Source organism: Canis lupus, chromosome 26 (genome assembly GCF_011100685.1).
Source record: "Canis lupus familiaris isolate Mischka breed German Shepherd chromosome 26, alternate assembly UU_Cfam_GSD_1.0, whole genome shotgun sequence".
NCBI classification, from domain to species: Eukaryota; Metazoa; Chordata; class Mammalia; order Carnivora; family Canidae; genus Canis; species Canis lupus.
The window spans coordinates 13,744,733-13,763,177 of record NC_049247.1 but is presented as its reverse complement, the minus strand read 5'-3'; the positions used below and the strand labels follow the sequence as shown (position 1 = coordinate 13,763,177).

General features: G+C 47.4%; 1 protein-coding gene across 8 annotated transcripts in view; it reads right to left on the bottom strand.

The window, feature by feature from the left end:
- RNFT2 (ring finger protein, transmembrane 2) overlaps positions 1 to 18,442 on the bottom strand; it is a 96,917-nt gene extending 78,475 nt beyond the window's left edge. For 5 of the 8 annotated variants that reach the window (XR_005379216.1, XM_038575217.1, XM_038575219.1 and 2 more), the window contains exons 1-7: positions 18,259 to 18,442; positions 16,464 to 16,636; positions 15,894 to 15,952; positions 10,718 to 11,196; positions 10,244 to 10,320; positions 7,177 to 7,277; positions 3,624 to 3,777 (exon numbers count right to left, since the gene is read on the bottom strand). Coding sequence is in view for 7 of the 8 variants with exons in the window: in XM_038575217.1 (XP_038431145.1) it covers positions 3,624 to 3,777; positions 7,177 to 7,277; positions 10,244 to 10,320; positions 10,718 to 11,196; positions 15,894 to 15,952; positions 16,464 to 16,487 (894 nt within the window). In the remaining variant the exon portion in view is untranslated. Of the gene's footprint in view, positions 1 to 3,623; positions 3,778 to 7,176; positions 7,278 to 10,243; positions 10,321 to 10,717; positions 11,197 to 15,893; positions 15,953 to 16,463; positions 16,637 to 17,200; positions 17,293 to 18,017; positions 18,133 to 18,258 lie in introns of all 8 variants that reach the window. The other 3 variants (XM_038575215.1, XM_038575214.1, XM_038575213.1) reach the window with 3 other exon arrangements.
- Between the last annotated feature and the right edge of the window lie 3 nt (positions 18,443 to 18,445).

Sequence of the window (18,445 nt, the reverse complement as noted above, 5' to 3'; positions counted from 1 at the left end):
AAAATCTTCAGATGATTATGACTCCCTGAAAACTTTACTAACAGCCCACTGTTGACCAGAAGGCTTACTAGTAACAGAAAGTTGATGAATACATATCTTAGATGTTATATGTATTATACGCTGCACTCTTAACAATAAAGTAAGCTAGAGAAAAGAAAATGTTAAGGAAATCGCAAGGAAGAGAAAATACACGGACAGTCCTGTGCTGTGTTTATCAGAAAAAATTCTTGTACAAGTGGACCTGTGTGGTTCAAATCCATGTTGTTCAAGGGTCAGCTGTAGTTCATCCCTTTACATCGCTGAGCTGTATTTTGTTGCATGGAGATACCAAAATCTGTTTCTCTCCTCACCTATTAATGGAAATGTGGGTGCTTTCCAATTTGTGGCTACTATAAATAAAGCTATATGAACATTCACACAAAAATCTTTACATACACGCAAGCTATCACTCCTCTTGGGTGCATGCCTATGGGTGGGAGGGCTGGACTGTATGGCAGGTGTTTCCCTCATCTTTTAAAAACTGCCAAACTGGGGCTCTGGGATGGCTTAGGGGTTGAGCCCAGGTCATGGTCCTGGGGTCCTGGGATCAAGTCCCACATCAGGCTCCCCACAGGGATCCTGCTTCTCCCTCTGCCTATGTCTCTGCCTCTCTCTCTGTGTCTCTCATGAATAAATAAAATCTAAAAAAAAAAAAAAAAACACCCAAAAAACCCCGCCAAATTGGCTTCCAAAGAGGCTGTATCACTTCCATTCCCACTGGAAGCGTCTGAGTTCCAGTTCTCCCACAGCTCTGCCCACCTGTGGTATGTGGTGTGCTCGGACCTTTTCACGTTGGCCACCATCATTCACGTGTGTGTCATCTCATTGTGGTTTTCATTCCTAAAAACTAATGATGCTGAACATTTTTTCAGGTACATATTTGCTACCAGTAGATCTTCTTTGGTAAAGGGTGTTTAAATATTTTGCTTGCTTATTAATTGAAAAAGAGTTTAACACATCTGTTCTTGACAAAGGTGTGGGCAGGGTAGAGGGAAGGCAACCAGGAGTGAAGAAGCTTCCACAGGAAGGGAGCTGTTATCTCCCTAGAGATTCATTTACTGTTTGTAGAATAAATGGAAAGAGTGAGAAGGGCATAATTACTAGTTCTTGACAGGAAGCTGTCTGTGAGGGGGGACCTGTGTGTTCAGAGCGGTTTCCTATGTCTGTGAAAGGGGATGGTAGTCAAAATAGTACATCCATGGGGCTGTGCAGATTTAATGAGCTTATGTGTATAAAGCACATAAATAAATAAATAAATAAATAAATAAATAAATAAATAAATAAATAAATAAATAAAATCTTGAAAAAAAAAAGCATTGTGAATCATTCACTGAGCATTTACTATGTGCTGAGCATGGGGCAGAGCAGTTCCAGTTTCCTACCAACAAAATTTCTTATGAGGTTAGCACTCAGGAGGAAGCTGCCATTCTTATCATCATCTGACAGATAAGGAAACTAAGACTCAGAGACATTTTGTCATCTGCCCAAAGTCACACAGCTAAGAGGGGGTATAGCTGTGACCTGAATGTAGATATGCCTAATGCTAAAGTCTGCGTGCCTGGCCATCAGGCCACACTGCTTCCCACTGTCAAGTCCCTGCCGCCTCCCTGGTACGTGGTCTGAGCTCAGGGGGTGAAGGGTAATGTTGATGATGGTCTTGGAGGGGCAGGTGGGGAGGCATCTCAGGACTTCCTGAGGTCTGTTTCCTTGTTGTCTTTCTGTCTATGCCATTTTAGACTCCCTGACGCTGCCTCTGAACAGCAAAGCTGTGGCTTTGTCTAAGGAAACCGCAATAGCCTAGGATTGTGGTTCAACTGGATAAACTACATGGTGGGAGAGTAAAGGTGAGATTGGGCGGGGGGACAAAATCGAACTCAGATCTCTCTATTGGTCTCTGCCCCCAGTTGCTGACAATGAGCTCCTAAATCCCTTGGAATTTCCTGGAGTATCCTTGGTTCTAATGAGATTCCTGGTGGGCTCCGGGATGGGGGTTGCTCACCAGAAAAACCAAGCCATGATTAGAAGCTTAGGACTTTCAGCCCTACCTCCCTTATTGCAGAGGGGGGATGGGCTGGAAATGCAGTTAGTGATTGATTGTGCCTATGTGATATGGCTTCCACAAAAATCCCAATAGTGTGGGGTTGAGGAACACATCCACATACCGGGAGGGTGATGTAACCCAACTCCATGGGGACAGGAGCTCCTGTGCCCAGGACCCTTCCAGACCTCACCTTATGTGCCTCTTCATCTAGCTATTTATCAGTATCCTTTATCATATGCTTTATTACACAACAAGTAGGTAAATAAAAGTGTTTCCTTGAGCTATTCTAGCAAATGACTGAACCCAAGGAGTTGGGGAAGCACAGGTGACAATCTCAGACTGGCAATCGGTACCTGAAGTGGAGTGGGTACATTTTTGTGGGACTGAGCCCTTCACGTTGTGGGATGGGATGCTGTCTCTAGGTAGATAATGGTGGAATTGAGTGGAATTGTAGGACACCCAGCTGGTGCCAGAGCATTGCTTGATGTGTGGTCAGAGTGCTGAATGTGTGAGTAAAGGAGGGACACAGTAGTGTTTTTCCTATTCATTTGGCCAATGGCTTTGGGCACTGAAGATGGACAGGCCAGTTCCAACCCGTTGTCCTTCCCGCCAATGCCTGGTATGAATTCTGAGTGTTCTGAAGATGAAAAGATGGCTGCCTTTACAGAATGGAAAGCAGGATGCTTCAAAAATTCTTTAGTGCATCTCCCTCGGTCTAGATTCCCTGCTTCAAGTCTCCTTGCAGAGGCAATGGCATTAACTAACCCCTAAAGATGCTGTCTTTTCCCAAGTCTGCTCCGTCCTCTGAATTACAGTAGTTACCTCCCAAGACCTCTCTGGGCCAATATCTGCCTGCGGGCCTTTCCAGTGGGCAAAGCACCATCACCTCTACCCCCCATCTTATGTCCACAGCAGACATCCCTCATCAATCATGGAATTGTTTCTTCTGAGCCTCAGGGACTTTCCCTCTATTTTTTTTTTTTTTTTTAAGATTTTATTTATTTATTCATGAGAGACACAGAGAAAGAACCAGAGACATAGGCAGAGGGAGAAGCAGGCTCCCTGTGGAGAACCTGATGTAGGACTCAATCCTAGGGCCCTGGGATCACTCCCTGAGCCAAAGGCAGACGCTCAACCGCTAAGCCACTCAGGTGTCCCAGGACCCTTCCCTTAAAAAAAAAAAACAATGCTTCTAAAGTCACACAGAATTGAAACCTATGATAGCCATCCTTCCCTGGGAGAAGCAGGACCTAGGGCGAGGCGACATGCTTTTTCCCTCGCACAGATGAAATTTACAGGAAAATTGCAACAAGGGCCATTTTGAACAATGAAACTTAGAAGCACCCTTGCAGAAGAGAGGAAGGGGACAATACAGAACATGCTCAGGCTCAGGGAACTGTAAGAGGTGGGTGACAGGCCCTGTTTATTTGATATGCTGGCATCAGCTCTGCCTACACTTATTCTTCCCTCCTCCAGAGAGTGCCCCAAATCCTCTGCATGGTCAGTGGGACTGGGCTACTGGGTGGCCACAGCCAGTGCCTACCTTGGACTTGACAGCCAGGATGATCTTGGGCAGGGCCACTATGAGGCACTTGAGGGCGATGGTGACATACTTGAGCACAAAGTCAGCAATGCCCACAATCCACAGCAGGTCGAAGAAGTCCAGTGTCTCCAGGTTGGGCTTCAGGAATATGAGGCTGGTCGGGGGGGAGGGGAGTAAAGGGGAAGATGGTTCAGAGAGTCAGGATGCTCAATGAGGATCCCTGGCCATTGGCAGTTCCTCCTATTCACTCTGGGAGGCTTGTAAGTATTACCTGTAAAAAGAGTACTGAACTGGGAATCGGACATCCTTGTCCTGTTTTTGAATCTGCTACTAACTTGCTGTGTGATCTCAGGTGGGTATTTAGCCTCTGAGCCTCTGTTCCCCTGAGGGCTATGCAACAAGATTGGCCAGGAACATCATTAATTAAGGTGTCCTTCAATTTTAGAATCCACAACAGGCTTCAAAAGAGGAAGCAAAAGGAAGGTAGTCAGGCAGGCTAGCCAACACTATGTTCGGAGGAGGGGAATTGATGTGTAGGCACTGTGCTAAGCCCTCTATCTATTGTATCTCCTTGCCCTGCAAAGTGAACACCGCTTATTCCCACTTTATAAATGAAGCACTGAAGCTTGGAGAGGTGGAATAAGTTGCCTAAGGTCACATGGCATGATAAGTTTTTGGACATTCGTATCAGAGAGACCCAGAATTTGAATCCAGTTTTCTCCATTTATTGAACCTTGGGCAAATAATGTTACCTCTGTAAGCCTCAGTGTCCTCATCTGCAAAATGGGACTCATTCCCTCCTTCATAGTGTTATTGGTGGAAATCAATGGGATAATAGACACCTATGGACCCCGCCGTGCAGCAGTGACAGTAAGAGCAACTCTACGAGGTAGGCACTGTTACAAACCCATTTTGCAGATGAGGAAACTGAGGCACAGAAAGTTAAAGTAACATGCACAAGGTCCTACAAATACTAAAAGATAAAGGTGAATTCAGACCCAGGTATCCTGGCTGTGGTTAATGCTTTGGATCTTTTTCTATAGCCATACTCTATACTCGGAGCATGTAAACCTATTTTACTGATCTGTGACCAGGTACTGTGAACTTCACGCTCAGTTTTTGTACTTGCCCTGTTAAACATAGACAACAAGCCATTCTGCACCTGACATTGGTCCATGGACCATGCTTTGAGTAGCACTGCTCTCTACCACCTGAGAATGATGTTGTTCATAATAATAATAAAATAGCTAAGTTATCTTGGGTGTTCACATCATGCCGGTCTATTCTATACACTTTACATGTCTTAACTCATTTCATTTTCCCAAAGACTCTATGAGGCAGGTTCTGTGATTATTCCAATCTGAGCTGGAAAAATTGGAGTCCTAAGAGATACAGTCACCTGCCCATGGCTCTTGATGAGAATGGGAGCCAGGATAGGAACCAGCACCCACCTGTGCTGGTCCACTCATTTTTCCTCCTGCTTGATTCGAGGCTCTGAGTGAAGGCCACATCAAGTCCTCTCTGTGCCCCCATAAAGCAAGGAACAGTGCACACAGCCCAGCGTGGATGCTTTCTGAATGCTTCTGCTATATTCTGCTGGGCTGGCAGGAATTAGCACAAACTGGGCTCTCTTATTATAGCATCCTAGCAATGAACCAGTCTATTTCTCACTTTTATTTTTAAAAATATATTTCTATTTATAATAAAGATCCTCAAAGAGGAAGAGTGGAGCAAAATCAATAAAAACCAATCTATTTTGGCAACCACTCCTGATTCTTTCTGTGTCCTTTTCACGTTCTAGTCTTGTCTCAGGTGGACACCTCACCTCCGGGTTTGAACGGCCATCCACGTTATAGCCCAGGGACAGGCTGGCAGCCCTGGGCACTCTCTACCTCTGCTCCTGTCCTACCCTGGGACCTCGGGATGGTTGGCTGATTTCCATGCTCTGCTTCTCTATTACACTTCTGTGATGGCAATATAATGAGATCTGCCGTCCACTTTTATCTGCGACACCAGCTGGTATTAGATTCACCTGTCTGGGTTGTAGTCCACCGTCTTAAGGGTTTTTTCATGTTTTTGCTTTGGGAGGAGAGGCAGGGCCAGTATTTTTGCAGATTGATCGCTAAGTCCACTTTTTTTTTTTTTTTAATTTATTTGAAAGAGAGAGCTCAAGCACATGTGGATGTGGGAGCAGGGGAAGGGCAGAGGGAAAAGAGAATCTTAAGCAGACTCCACACCCAGTGCAGAGCCTAATGTGGGACTTGATCCCAGGACCCTGAGATCACGATCTGAGCAGAAACCAAGAGTCAGGTGCTTAACAAACTGCACCATCTAGGTGTTTCTAAGTCCACTTATTTCTAATGTTTGCTATGAACTTTAATGGACTGATGTATTTTATTGTCAGTTTCACCCTTTGTTAGGCATCACTGCCAACAAGGACAGTAATTCACCATGAAATAATATCAATCATGATACGATTATGATATATCACTGTTTCAGTTTACCCAGTACTTTTCACGTATTCTAACATCTGGTCTTCCGAATAATTAGCCTGTCAGGCAGATAAAGCAAGAATAACCTGGTCCTGGTTTCACAAGTGAGGAGACTGGCATAAGGAGTTTCCATTATTTGCCGAATGGCACAAAGCTGCTAAGTGGAAGGATGCTGATCATCAGATTTCAAATGCTAGGGAGATTTAATCTCCTAGGAAGAAGATTTAATCTCCTGTCAAGGACTGCCTACCAGGACGAAGACTCATTAGGAAAAGCTTCTTTAAGCCTCAGTTTCCCCACTTGCAAACGGGGCCAGTAATACTCTGCTGGGTCACTGGGAGGTAAAATAAGGTAATGGCTATGGATATTACTTACAAACACACTCTAGACCACTGACATTATTATGGAATGGGGCTGAGCTCTGTTACTTTTCTCCTAAGCTTCTCTTTCTCTCTCTCGCTCTCTCTCTGTTTCTCTCTCTGTGCTGCCAATTTGACTCAGCCCTGGTTCGATGGGGGCACAGAGGTCTAAGCCTGCGAATGTAATCATGCCCAGAGATTGGCATGAGCTGGAAATTCATCCAAGTTTCTGGGAAACTCTATCTCCTCCACCCTCCACCCACCAGGACCTTGATACTCTGGGCCAGACAGTAATGCAGTGTGGGATGTGTGTTGATGCCTTAGAACTAAGTCCCCAAATTGCTTTTATGGGGTGGTCCCAGAAAGTGGAGAAATGGCCCATTCCTCAAAGTCTATTTTTAAAAGAGACATACGTGATTTGAAAGCTTGGCTGGAGTTTCAGCCTACAGGCCCTCACTGGCCAATCCTCTCCCACCTACCCACCATGTAGTTACTAGAAAGTGTAAAATCACACATGTGGCTTACGGTATATTTCTACTAGAGAGCTCTGCTTTAGCATGCATGTATACAAGAGGGTGGAATTTAAAACTTACATGACACAGAGCCACTGCATTATTCTCAAGTGAAGGAGTTGTGTGTCCTAAGCCCCACAAAGCATCCCCCCACACACTTTTCCACTAGGGGCCAGACCCCTCTGCTCACCTGTTGTACAGCTGTTGAGAACTGAATGTATAGAGCACATATAGGGTGTTTCCTGCCAGAAAGGCCAAGATCCATAAGATGACCAGCACCGACCTCTTCTCCTGGAGGCAAAGCAAGAGATTTGTAGAGATGCTGCAATACCAAAGGTGCACACAACAAAACATTCCAGAACGTTCTCTGACAAGTGGAAACTTTTCCCTTTCTCAAAGGTTTGGAAGAAGCAGGGCTGATGGTGAAGGGAAGGGCACTGACATCTTCCCACCCTGCTAGAACCCAAGGGGTGGTCCCAGAGAAGGTGACAGAAATGTAGAGCCTCCTATGTGAAAAAAGCAAGAAGGCTCTGTGGTTAGCAGCACAGATTCTGGAACCAGATGACCTGGGTTCAGATCTTTGATCTGTAATCACAGGACTGGGCAGGTTACTGAAACTCTCTGCATTTCCTTCTCCTCATCTGTAAAACGGATACATATGAGACTCCATTATAGAGTTATAAGAATTGATATCCACTAAACGCTTAGAACAGTACATGCATGTAGTGAAGGTTAGTTCACATTCATTGTAAGGACCTGACACACACAGCAGGCAAGCAGCTCTTGCTCAAGGGCACATGTTTTGAGCCTCAGTATGTGAAGATGGGAGTTTTGTTAAAGATTAAATAAAATTTATAAATGTGAACTTCCAGTCTGGTATGGGCTCATGTTTTGAGCTCACTAAGTGGCAGGATCTATGATTCAGACTTTACAACCCAACAGTAGATTCAGATCTATAAGCTGGTGAATTCTGCTCTCGCTTTTTCCAGCCTGCACAGCAGGACTACTATCCCGGCCTGACCATTCAACACAGGGCCACAGTTATAGGGTTAAAATTCAAGCTTACACACATGGCCAACAAAGCTTTCCCCAAACTGTCCCTATTCTTTCTCCAGTCCCATTTCTGATTAGACCCCAGGAAGACAAGCTGGAAAACCTTCTTGGTTTCCTGTTTCCCAGCAGCTTCTCAGCCTGAGAGCCATCCCAGGGAATTTCTAGAGGAGGCACGGGGCAGGGTATGCTCCTGCCCATGTGCTCTGGGAGATACACACAGACCCCTGGCTGCTGATTCCCCAAAGCTCATCTTTTCCTGGATCAGGGCAGCTGCATTGCTGGAATAAGATGAGGTCATAACTTTCTCAGTGGAACCTTCTCTGTGGTTTGGTAAATGCTCCACTGTCTCCAGACACAGCTCAGTGCCCCATGCATGGTTATAGAGCACATTTCCATAGAGGAGACAAAATAAATGCATCTCCATCCACCCATTATTCCAGGAGTGGTGAAGGTTAATGACCCTAGAAACCACCTCCATCCAACCAACTGCTCTTATCAATGTGAATAATCTGCAAGGCAGCCCTTATTATGCCAATAAATAATGGATTCCAGTTTAATCCCCCTGTAAATCCAAATCAAAGGTGGAATACAAAGAGAGTATTAGCAATGCCCTGAAAAGCCAAACTCTGAAGGACAAAGGGGAGAGTTCTCCAGTAATAAGTTGATATTTCACAGAAAATAGGCAACACCAGCTGTGTCTTCAGAGGGTTCAAGGATGCCTACCTAGAACGTCTATTCATGGATATTGGAATCCTCTGACCCCTAAAATTTAAGCCACGGCACCATTTGGAATGTTACTGCATATGAGAGCCAGCCCCAAAAGTGTCCCACTCTGGTGTTGATCAACTTACTGTTCTAATAGCAGCAGAAGGGAGTTTGCATTTAGAAGATAAGACCAAGGGTCAAGAAGAACCTCTGGCTCCATGCCTAGCTCTGGACCTCAATGTGCTCATATGTCAAATGGAGACTGAGCTGCCCTCTGTGCCTTATAGAGGCCCAGATGCTTTTAAGAAAGCACCAGAGAATGACAGAGAGAAGATGGGTCAGAGAGGATGGTGGCTATTAGGGGATCACATGCACGGTAGAAGGCATAAGCTTGTTAAAAGTAGCTCAATTAAATGTCTCCTATATGCCAGGTCCTATGCTAAACATCTCCTAAGCACTACATCATTTGGCCCCCTTTATGCATGTATAAGATTGGTATGAATGGTTCATTTTCCAGGGTGGCACCAGAGACTGAGATCCCCAAGGTAACCTATCCTAGGGACTGCACGCAGGTGGCTGGAGGAGATGGGATTTCAATCTGGGGGGAGCACAGCCCATAGGCCTAAGGCCTGAGTTCACAGCCGGACACTGCCACTTTCACAGACTATGTGATCTCATACACAAGACACTTGGTGTCTCTGAGCCACTATCTCCTCATTGGGAAAATGAGGTAAGAATGACTCTGCCTCCCTCCTGGGATGCTGGGACAAATCTGCAAGATGAACTATGCTGCCTGCCCAGCTTTTTGTGTGTGGCACGGTTAGTGCTGAGTAGGGATTAGATGGGAATTCAGGATGATGGTGGTGAGGCTGGATGGTGAAGCTAGTGAACCAGCAGCGCCAGTGGGATGGACTCAACTGCGAGAACAGCCAGACTGATAAGGGTGCTATGGGCATGTCAGGGAGACACTGCTGTTCGGAGGGTGTGGGGTAAGGATGTGGGGATCTGCCCGGAGGTGGCAGGCAGAAAAGTGGCCTCCCAGAGATGTCCCAATCCTACTCCCCCATAACCTCCATATATGTTAGGGGAAGTTCGATTGCTGATCAGCTAACCTTAAGATGAGGAGATGCCTGGATTTTCTAGCTGGGCCTGATGTAGTCACAAGAGTCCCTAAAAGTGGAACTGGAGACAGAGGGGAGAGGCCCAGGGACAGGTGGGCACAGAGGTGCAAAACTGTGGGCACAAAGGAGAAGGAGAAGAAGGCCATGAGCTACAGAATGTGGGTGACTTCTAGACCCTGGGAAAGGCAAGGCAAGGGCAACTCCTCTGAACCCTGCAGAAAGAACAGTCATGTTGACACCTGATCATCACCTGGAGAGACTCCCTTCAGACTTCTGATCCACAGAACTATAAGGGAGTAAGTCTGTGTTGCTTTAAGCCACTGAGCTTGGAGTCACATGTTACAGCAGCCTAGGAACCCGGTTGGCCAGGTGACTCACCTTCAGAGAGACCTGTTCTCGCAGCGTGGAGTTGGCATAGGCAAAGGTGCTGGCCATCCCGATGCACACGGCAATGCCTGCAGGACAGAAGAGGTCCTGGCTGCCCACTCAGACTCATCAGGCCTGGCCCCGGCTTACCAGGGAGCAGGGATTACCAGGGATTAAAAAGTCACTACCCTCTATTCTTTCACGTCAGCCATGCAGCAGCAGAAATTTCAGTAGGACACAAGACAACCCCCACTGGACAGAGGACAAAACAGGCTCAGAGAAGGCGAGTGACTCGCCCCAGGTCACACAGCTGGTTGACCAGGATCGCAACCCACGTCTGACTCAAAATTGCATATTCTTGAGCACTGTGCACCATGAAGGCCTCTACAAACTTACCTGGTGCTTGGGATAGAGGGCCCCTAACCTGGCAGGTGAAGCCCCCCACCCCCCCTCCGGCTGCCACACCTGTGACCCCCTTGGACTCACCGAGCTTGTGCTGGAAGCACACTTTGGCCAGGAGAATCAGGATGAAGGGCAGGCCTTTCTGGAGCCAGCAGACCACGGCCTTCAGCTCGGACAGGGCAGGGGCGGGCGTCCCCGGCTGCTCGTCACCCCCCTCATCCGAGTGGGCACGATGGTCCCCGCCCACATGCTGCAACAGCGAGCTCCCACGGTGGCCGCTGTGGTGGAAGTGGTGGTGGGGCTGGCGGTGGTGATAGGTGCCCCCCTCGCCCCGGCCCCCGCCCTCCTCCCTGGACGCAGGCATCTGGATGAACACGTCCCCGCCTCCAGCCGACGCCCCCAGCACCAGGCTGGACGGGAATGGGGTGGCAGGCAGGCTGCCTGCTGGGAGGCCAGGGAGGCCGGAGAAGAGCGCAGGTGGGGAGGCCGACTCTGCCTTCAGACTCTCAAAGACACCGCCTTCATCCACGCTCGCCTCGGAGCTGAGTGCTTGGCTGCGATTTCTGGGCCAGGAGGGAAAAGAGAGCCCCACCAAGTCAGGTGGAGGGAAAGACAGCACCCCAGTGGAGAATGGGGGGGCACAAATAAAGGTATCAACATTATTGCAGGCTGAATTGTGTCCCTGCTCCCTATTCCCATCTTGAGGCCCTAACTCTCAGACATCAGAATAGTGACTGTATTTAAAGATAGGGTCTTTGTAGGGGTGATTAAGTTAAAATGAGGTCATTAGGGTGGGTCCTCATTCAATATGACTAGTGTCTTTATAAGAGGAGATCAGGACACAGACATACACAGAGGGAAGACCATGTGAGGATCTGGGGGATAAAAGGAGGCCATCCACAAGCCAAGGAGAAAGGTTTCAGAAGAAATAGACCCTACCCACACCTTGATCTCAGACTTCTAGCCTCCAGAACTGTCACACAATAAATCGCATAAGCCACCCACAGTGCGGTACCTTATCACAGAAGCCCTGGCAAACTGAGACAAATAATACTAGCGATAGGGTCATAATCTTCACTGAAAACTTACAGTGTGACACATACTTTTCTAACAGCTTCTCGTTGATGAAATTATGAAACCCTCCTATCAACCCTGTGAATTAGGTACTAATATCACCCCATCTTACAGATCAAGGAACTGAGGCACGGAGAAAGTAACACATCCTGAGTCACATAGCTGGGAAGGGACAGAGCAAGAGAGATTCAATTACCTCCAGAGCCTGCTTTCTTCACCACTCTACCCAAAAGGCTGCACAGATTTTATGATTCTCTAGAATAACCTCAGGAACCCCTGGTCCTGTAATCTTCAATGACTCCCAGTTTCCAAGACGTCCCAGCCTTGGTCATAGCTGGTATTTGGAGGGCAGCAGACAATAATTTCAAGAAGACTCAACAGGAAAGCCCACCCTTTCTAAGGGCCTTAGCAACCCTGCACTACTTTTCTCATCTGAAGATGATAAAAAAAAAACAAAAAAAAAAACCATTCATAGATAGAATTCCTATGGGATCAAATTTAGAACAGCCTTTTCTTAAGATTTTATTTATTTATTTAACAGGGACAAAGAGCACAAGCAGGGGGAGGGGCAGAGGGCAAGAGAGAAGCAGGCTCCCTGCTACGATGCAGGGATTGATCCTGGGACCCTGAGATCATGACCTGAGCCACCCAGGCACCCTCAGAACAGCCTTTTCAACATACTCAGCACATAGTAGGTGCTCAATACATGGGAATGATGTTCTCTAATCCCTAGGGAGAAACCTCCAGGGCCAACTGCCTTCTATAGTCCTAAGCGCAGCCTCCCATACTAGAATTCAGCAAAGGATTCTGTGGCTCTTTCAGAGCCATTGCTAGAGGAGCAGTGAGCCCTGAGTTACCCCCTAGCAGAATGGAGAGCCCTGAACTGGGTACATTTTCCCATGAGCACCATGCCCTGGAGTTCCAGAGGTCATCTCTCTTGGGTTTGCCTTCTTTTCAAATGGGAGCATGATGTGGAAACTCAGGGTATACAACAGATGCAAGTGGAGCTGATTTGCTGGGTGTGTATGTGTCAGGGAAAGGGGCAAAGAGCCTCCCTCCCCTCTCTCTTCCCGCCAAGGCGCCTCCCAGACCCCTATGGTACTTAAAATATATCATGACCTTACTGAATGTGTGAGCTGAGTTCCACTTATCCTCTGGACCCCACAACCAAGGGCACACAGTAGGTATTCAGTTAAATATGTGCTAGCTTTCATCCAAGCACATCACACTAGACTCACTATAATCTACTGTCCACTCAGAGGCCCAGATGTATTGTCAAAAAATGCATACTTGATTAGTTTGCTATCCCACTAAAAGGACTTCCCATTCTAAATTTCTTCTTGCAGGCTCAGATAAACATACATAGGGACTAGTATCATTCCCATTTTATGGAAAAGGAAACTGAGGCTCAGAGGGGCAAAACTGTCAGATGTCCTGGACTCTCTGGCCTCAAACTCAATGTCATCATGTGCCTTGTTCTCATTACCCAAGGGCTTCTTACTACAGGGTCTTTGCATAGACACCAGGATGTCTTCCCAACCCCAGCCCATCCCACCTGGGTAACCTACACCTGCCTATTCATCAGATTTCAGCTAAAATCTCTCTTGCTGGGTGGAGCCCTCCCTACCTCCCAGACAATGACAGTGTCCTTGTTTCTTGTTTTCACTGTACCCTAACTCACTGCATGGGATTGATCCCAAGTGTCATTTCACTGCTTACCTCTGGCTCTCAACCCTGGATGCCCACTGTAACTACTCAGGGAAGCTTCTGAAAGATACAGGGGCCCAAGATCTAGTGTTAACCAACTGAATCAAAATTTCTGGGTGAGCCTTGACATCTCCAGTCCGTGAGAGCCCTGTAGGTGATTCTTACGTTCAGTCAGCACCAAGAACAGCCCTTTAGACTGGGCCCTGCTCCAAGAGGTTGAAGATCATGATTGTTCTTAACTGTGTCACTCCTGCTCAGCACAATGCACTGGGCACACAGCATGGTCAATAAATACTGTTTCAAAGAATGAATGAATGGGCATACTCAAAGCTCTGAGGCGGCCTACAACTGAAGAAAAAAATCAATTCTGTTGAAACTTGGCGTTACCCAACCTTATTTGACAATGAGATTCTTTTATTCTGTGGGAAACCTATTACCATCTTATAGGACACTGGTGAAACCCAGCAGGGGAAATGGTGGCCTGGAGAAATCTTGGGATTGGCTTCTCTAGTTCCATAAATTTGAGGAAATTATCATAAATCTGGTGCAAGGGAGGGATTGGAGATGGCTACCCACTCTCCCACCCCATAGCCCATGCCTGCTAAAAACCCAGCAGATGTATGTCCTACTCCCTTGGGCATGGGATAACAATAAAAACAATATTAATAACAACAACAACAGACACCATGGCTATGACCCTCAAGGGGCCGTGAGCTTTTTCTGCACATCAAGAAACTGAGCTCAGAAAGCAGGAGTCCTGGCAGGTGCCCACGCTGACCCACAGAGGGGCCAGCCTCTCTCTGCCATTGGGCCCTAGAAAGCCTTCCTGGCCCCCTTGAGCTCACCAGTACTGAGTTTACTGGGCTCAGGGGGCCTCTGGTACAACCAGGGAAGACTCAACCCACCAAGGAGCTTTTTATAGCTGGCCTCCCTTCCCTGGGCCTCTCCTCAGTATCCAGCTGAGATTTCAGCCTAAATGGGAAAGAATATTCCTTGGAGGACAGAGGCTGTGCTTCCACCTTAACTATTTCAGGGCCAGAATGTGAGGCAGTCCAGGAGGAGAAGTGGATCCATCCAGATAGGATGCAGTTATAATGTGGTGACTCAAAGTATGGGCAATGGGCTGGGGCCTGAATCTCACTCAGCCTGCTGCTTCCTGGCTATGTGACTTCAAGTAACTTACTTACCCTCTTTAAGCCTGTTTCTTCAACTGTAAAAATAATGGTAAAAGTAGTCCTGGCCTGAAGAGGCTAATGTGAGGGTGGCACATGGTAAGAACGCAATATACAATGGCCATTATTTTTCTGCTGTCGTCTTTAGGAGCAGACAGCGAGTCTGTGTTTCAGAGGCTAGAGAAAAGCTCAAGAGGCGCGATTATGTGCCAGATGCCCTGTTTGTGCATTTCCATACTCACTTGCTCATTTACAAACAACCCTGTTTTCTTATCTGCATTTTATGGATGGAGAAACTGAGATCTGGGGATGGAGTCGCTTGCCAAACGCACCACGGGTTGGAATGGCTAAGCTGGGATTTTGGCCAGTGTTCCTCCTTGTAGAATGGGCAGTGTTGATGTAAAACTCAGTCTTCAGGGGACTGGTAGACAGTCTGTGACTTCATTGTCAACCTTGGGCCTGCAGGGGACCCGGAATGGGATGTGAAGGTGGAGAAGTTCAGCTGCCTGCTTCTCGGAGGTATGTGCCAGCACAGGCAGGGTCACAGTCTGGGAACAGACCTCCATGGTGTGTACTCTCCTGGCCTTCACTAGACAGTAATTCTAGCACATGAGTGTTTTCATGGATTTTTCTATTTGTCTCTTAGGCATCTGCTAATGAGAGGACCAAATTAACAGTCAAAGTTGTTTATATCCCCAACCACTTCCTTATCTGACTCTGACACACCCAGCAAAAGTTGCCCCTGCCCTAAGCCCCCCAGGGCCAGGTACCAGAAAACTCGAGAACACCCCTATAGCCTGAGCCCACTGACATTTTTCACACAAATCAATCCTGAGTGTTTTCCCCTGCCACACAATAAAAGCTGTGGCCTCTGCTTTCTCCCTGTTTCTTTCTGCCTCCTGACTAGACTGCCTCCTGCTTCCCCGTGAGGCCCTGTCTAGTAAGGTGTGCCCCACTCTCTTGGGAAGTGTAAGTAACAAAAATCTTTCAGTGCCATTAGCTTCTCTATGTCCTCACTCACCCACCTCTGTAAGGTAAAATCTGTGGGAACAATCATTGATGCAATGAGTCAGGTGGATTGCCTGTCACACAGGCTTTAGGAATTACCCTAAATGCAATAGCAAGCTGCTGTGCATTGAGGAGTATATGCCATCACTGGGCAAAGCTGTTTCCAACCAGATCTCCTTTGCTCATCTCACAAGTAACTCTGAGAGGCAGGTCTCATTGGATCGAGATTTAGGATTGCTGCAGACCATCTGAAGCCCAGAGCCTCCAGATGGAATGAAACCAGGAGAGGTCCTACCTACCTTTCAGGTGGACCGTTATCCGTGTTACTGCTGTGGCGCCTCTGCATTTTCCTTAAGACCTGAAAGTCAACAGAGGGCATGAGCCAGAGTCTCTCAACATTCCCATTGCTGGCTGGACTGCCAAGGCAACTGTAAACAGTATTATTACTCCTACCTCGCATCCCCAGAGCTCTCTGACATTCTGCAAACCCTGCTTGCATCTGTTAGATCATCCAACCCTTAATTCAACATTCAGTCCCAGTGAGGAAAGTGTTATTACCCCATTTGGTGGATGAGGATGTTGAGGCCAAGAAGTGGAGGAAGTCCTCATGTGACAGGCAGCAGTGAAATGTGCGGTAAAGAGGTGCTGGTGCTGGAGGATGAGAGTATAAGGCGTGCTTTTGGCATTGATGCTACTACTCCTAACCTTCCATGTGACCTTGGACCAGTTACTTCTCTGTGGCTTCAGATTCTCCATCTATAAACTGGGAGGCTGGGGGTATGGAGTGACTGAAACCCAAAGCTACCTAAGAGCCCTCACATTTAATAAAGTGGGTAATAAGGATGTGAATTCTCATGGAGACATGTCACCTGGTTCACTGTGAGGAGCCACATGGACTTCAGAACTCCATGTTGATGACGCCTGAGGTGGGCCTTCAGGGCTCGGATGGGGTTGTGACCACGAGAGTCTAGAGAAAGTAGGCCTCTCCCTCCTCTTCCTCCAGAAGATGCACAGGTCACCAGAGCTTATCAGCCTCCAAACCCTGGAGGGAACAGAACACTTCAGGGAACAATCTGTGGGATAGCTTGAACCTGAGAATGTCTTAGGGCATTGTGGGTAGCTCTAAGCACATGGTCCTATCTGCTCCTTACATCTGGCTAGCCTCTCAATGATCCCTCTTTAGGACTCCTGAGGATACTGTATTAACATATTTTGTCCTATTGTCAAACTATGAGTCCTGATTGGGGAACACAGAAAATATGTATTAGGCCCTCTAATGGCTTCTAATTATAACCAGAATAAAATCCAAACCCTGTTCATTGCTTACAGCTTCTGCCCAAAGCAGCTTTACCTGTGTCCAATCTCATTTCCCTCTACTCTTCCTTTAACTCCACCCCACCAGCCTCACTGGTCTTTTTGATTTTCAAACATGTGGGCTTGTCTCTGCCTCAGGGCCTTTGTACTTGCTGTTCTCTGTTCCTTGAATGCTGTTCCTTCTGTGTAGCTCCCTCAGGTCAAATGGCACCTCCTCCCAGAAGCCTTCTCCTCACATCCTCCTGACTCACCATATGTTGCCCTGTTTTATTTATATTACTTATTTACTTACATGTTTGCTTATTTATGATCCTTTAGAATGTAAATGCCACAGAAGCAGGGATCCTATGTCTGGCTCACTCTTGTACATCAGCATCCAGAACACTGTCCCGCACAGAGTTGCATTCAACAAATAAATATTCAACAATTTATTCAATACCTATCTGTGGGTCTCAGTTACCTTTTTGTATATCCCTTCCTCCTTCCCTAAACTTTCACCCTAGAAAATAAAAGCTGTAAACTTTCCATGAATATATTGAGACTTGAATTTTTTTTTTGGGGGGGGGGTAACAGGACCAAAGATGGTATCTTTTAGTTAAGGACATCATAATTGGTTGTTGAATGATTTCCTAATGCTGACCACCTTCTTCTAGGGACAGCACTGGCATCACTAGGACCACTGAGTAGAGATAATTCACTGGCTAAACCTCTGGGAAAATCTGTTAAGAAACGGGTCAGTAGCACCATTTCCACATCATGAAGGAAAGCTCATTATGAAAATATTTTTCAAGAACATGCAAGGTCACCTTAACGCCCCCTCCCAAGGATTCCCCATCACTTGCAGATCCTTGGGGAAAACAAAATACAGCCTCTCCAAAATACAAATCTCAAATCTGACACAGCTTCCTGAATCACATGCCCAAGATTCTACTTTCAGATGCTCGCTTTCGAGGGGCTTCAGATTCACTGTTGGGAGCAGGCGATACACAATTATTCCATTATTGAATTCAGGAATAAAATTCTGCACGTAAAATGCCTCCGAATGACTGAATGAAACGCCCCTTAAGCCTCTGCTCCATTCGTCGTACCACATCCCCGTGAGGAATTACCCTGAGACTTCTCCATGCACGCTTTAAGTTGCGCCCCCAGGCCGTAAGAGGACTGCGCCGAAACGCACGCGAGAGCATCTCCTGCGTTCCACGCCCGGGCAGCCGGCAGGTGCGCCTGCGGAACAAAGCCGCGAGCATCTCTCATCCCCGCAACCAACGTTCAGCACAGAACGCCCTGGGACTGCAAGGGCAGGAGACGACACGGACCGTTCTGGAGGGAAAAGCGCCTTCTCTTTTTTACCTGCCCGGACAATTCAGCAATCACAGCGGCATCCTTCGCGTCCTTCCAAGCCAATCACTCGCGCGGCCCGGGGAGCACGTGACTTCCGAGTGCTTCCGGCCTCCGGTCGGGTTTTCTCGCAGGTGGCCGCGGCCCGGCGCTAAGACCGCGGCGCGGCTCCTCCCGCGGTGCGCACGCGATTGCCCGC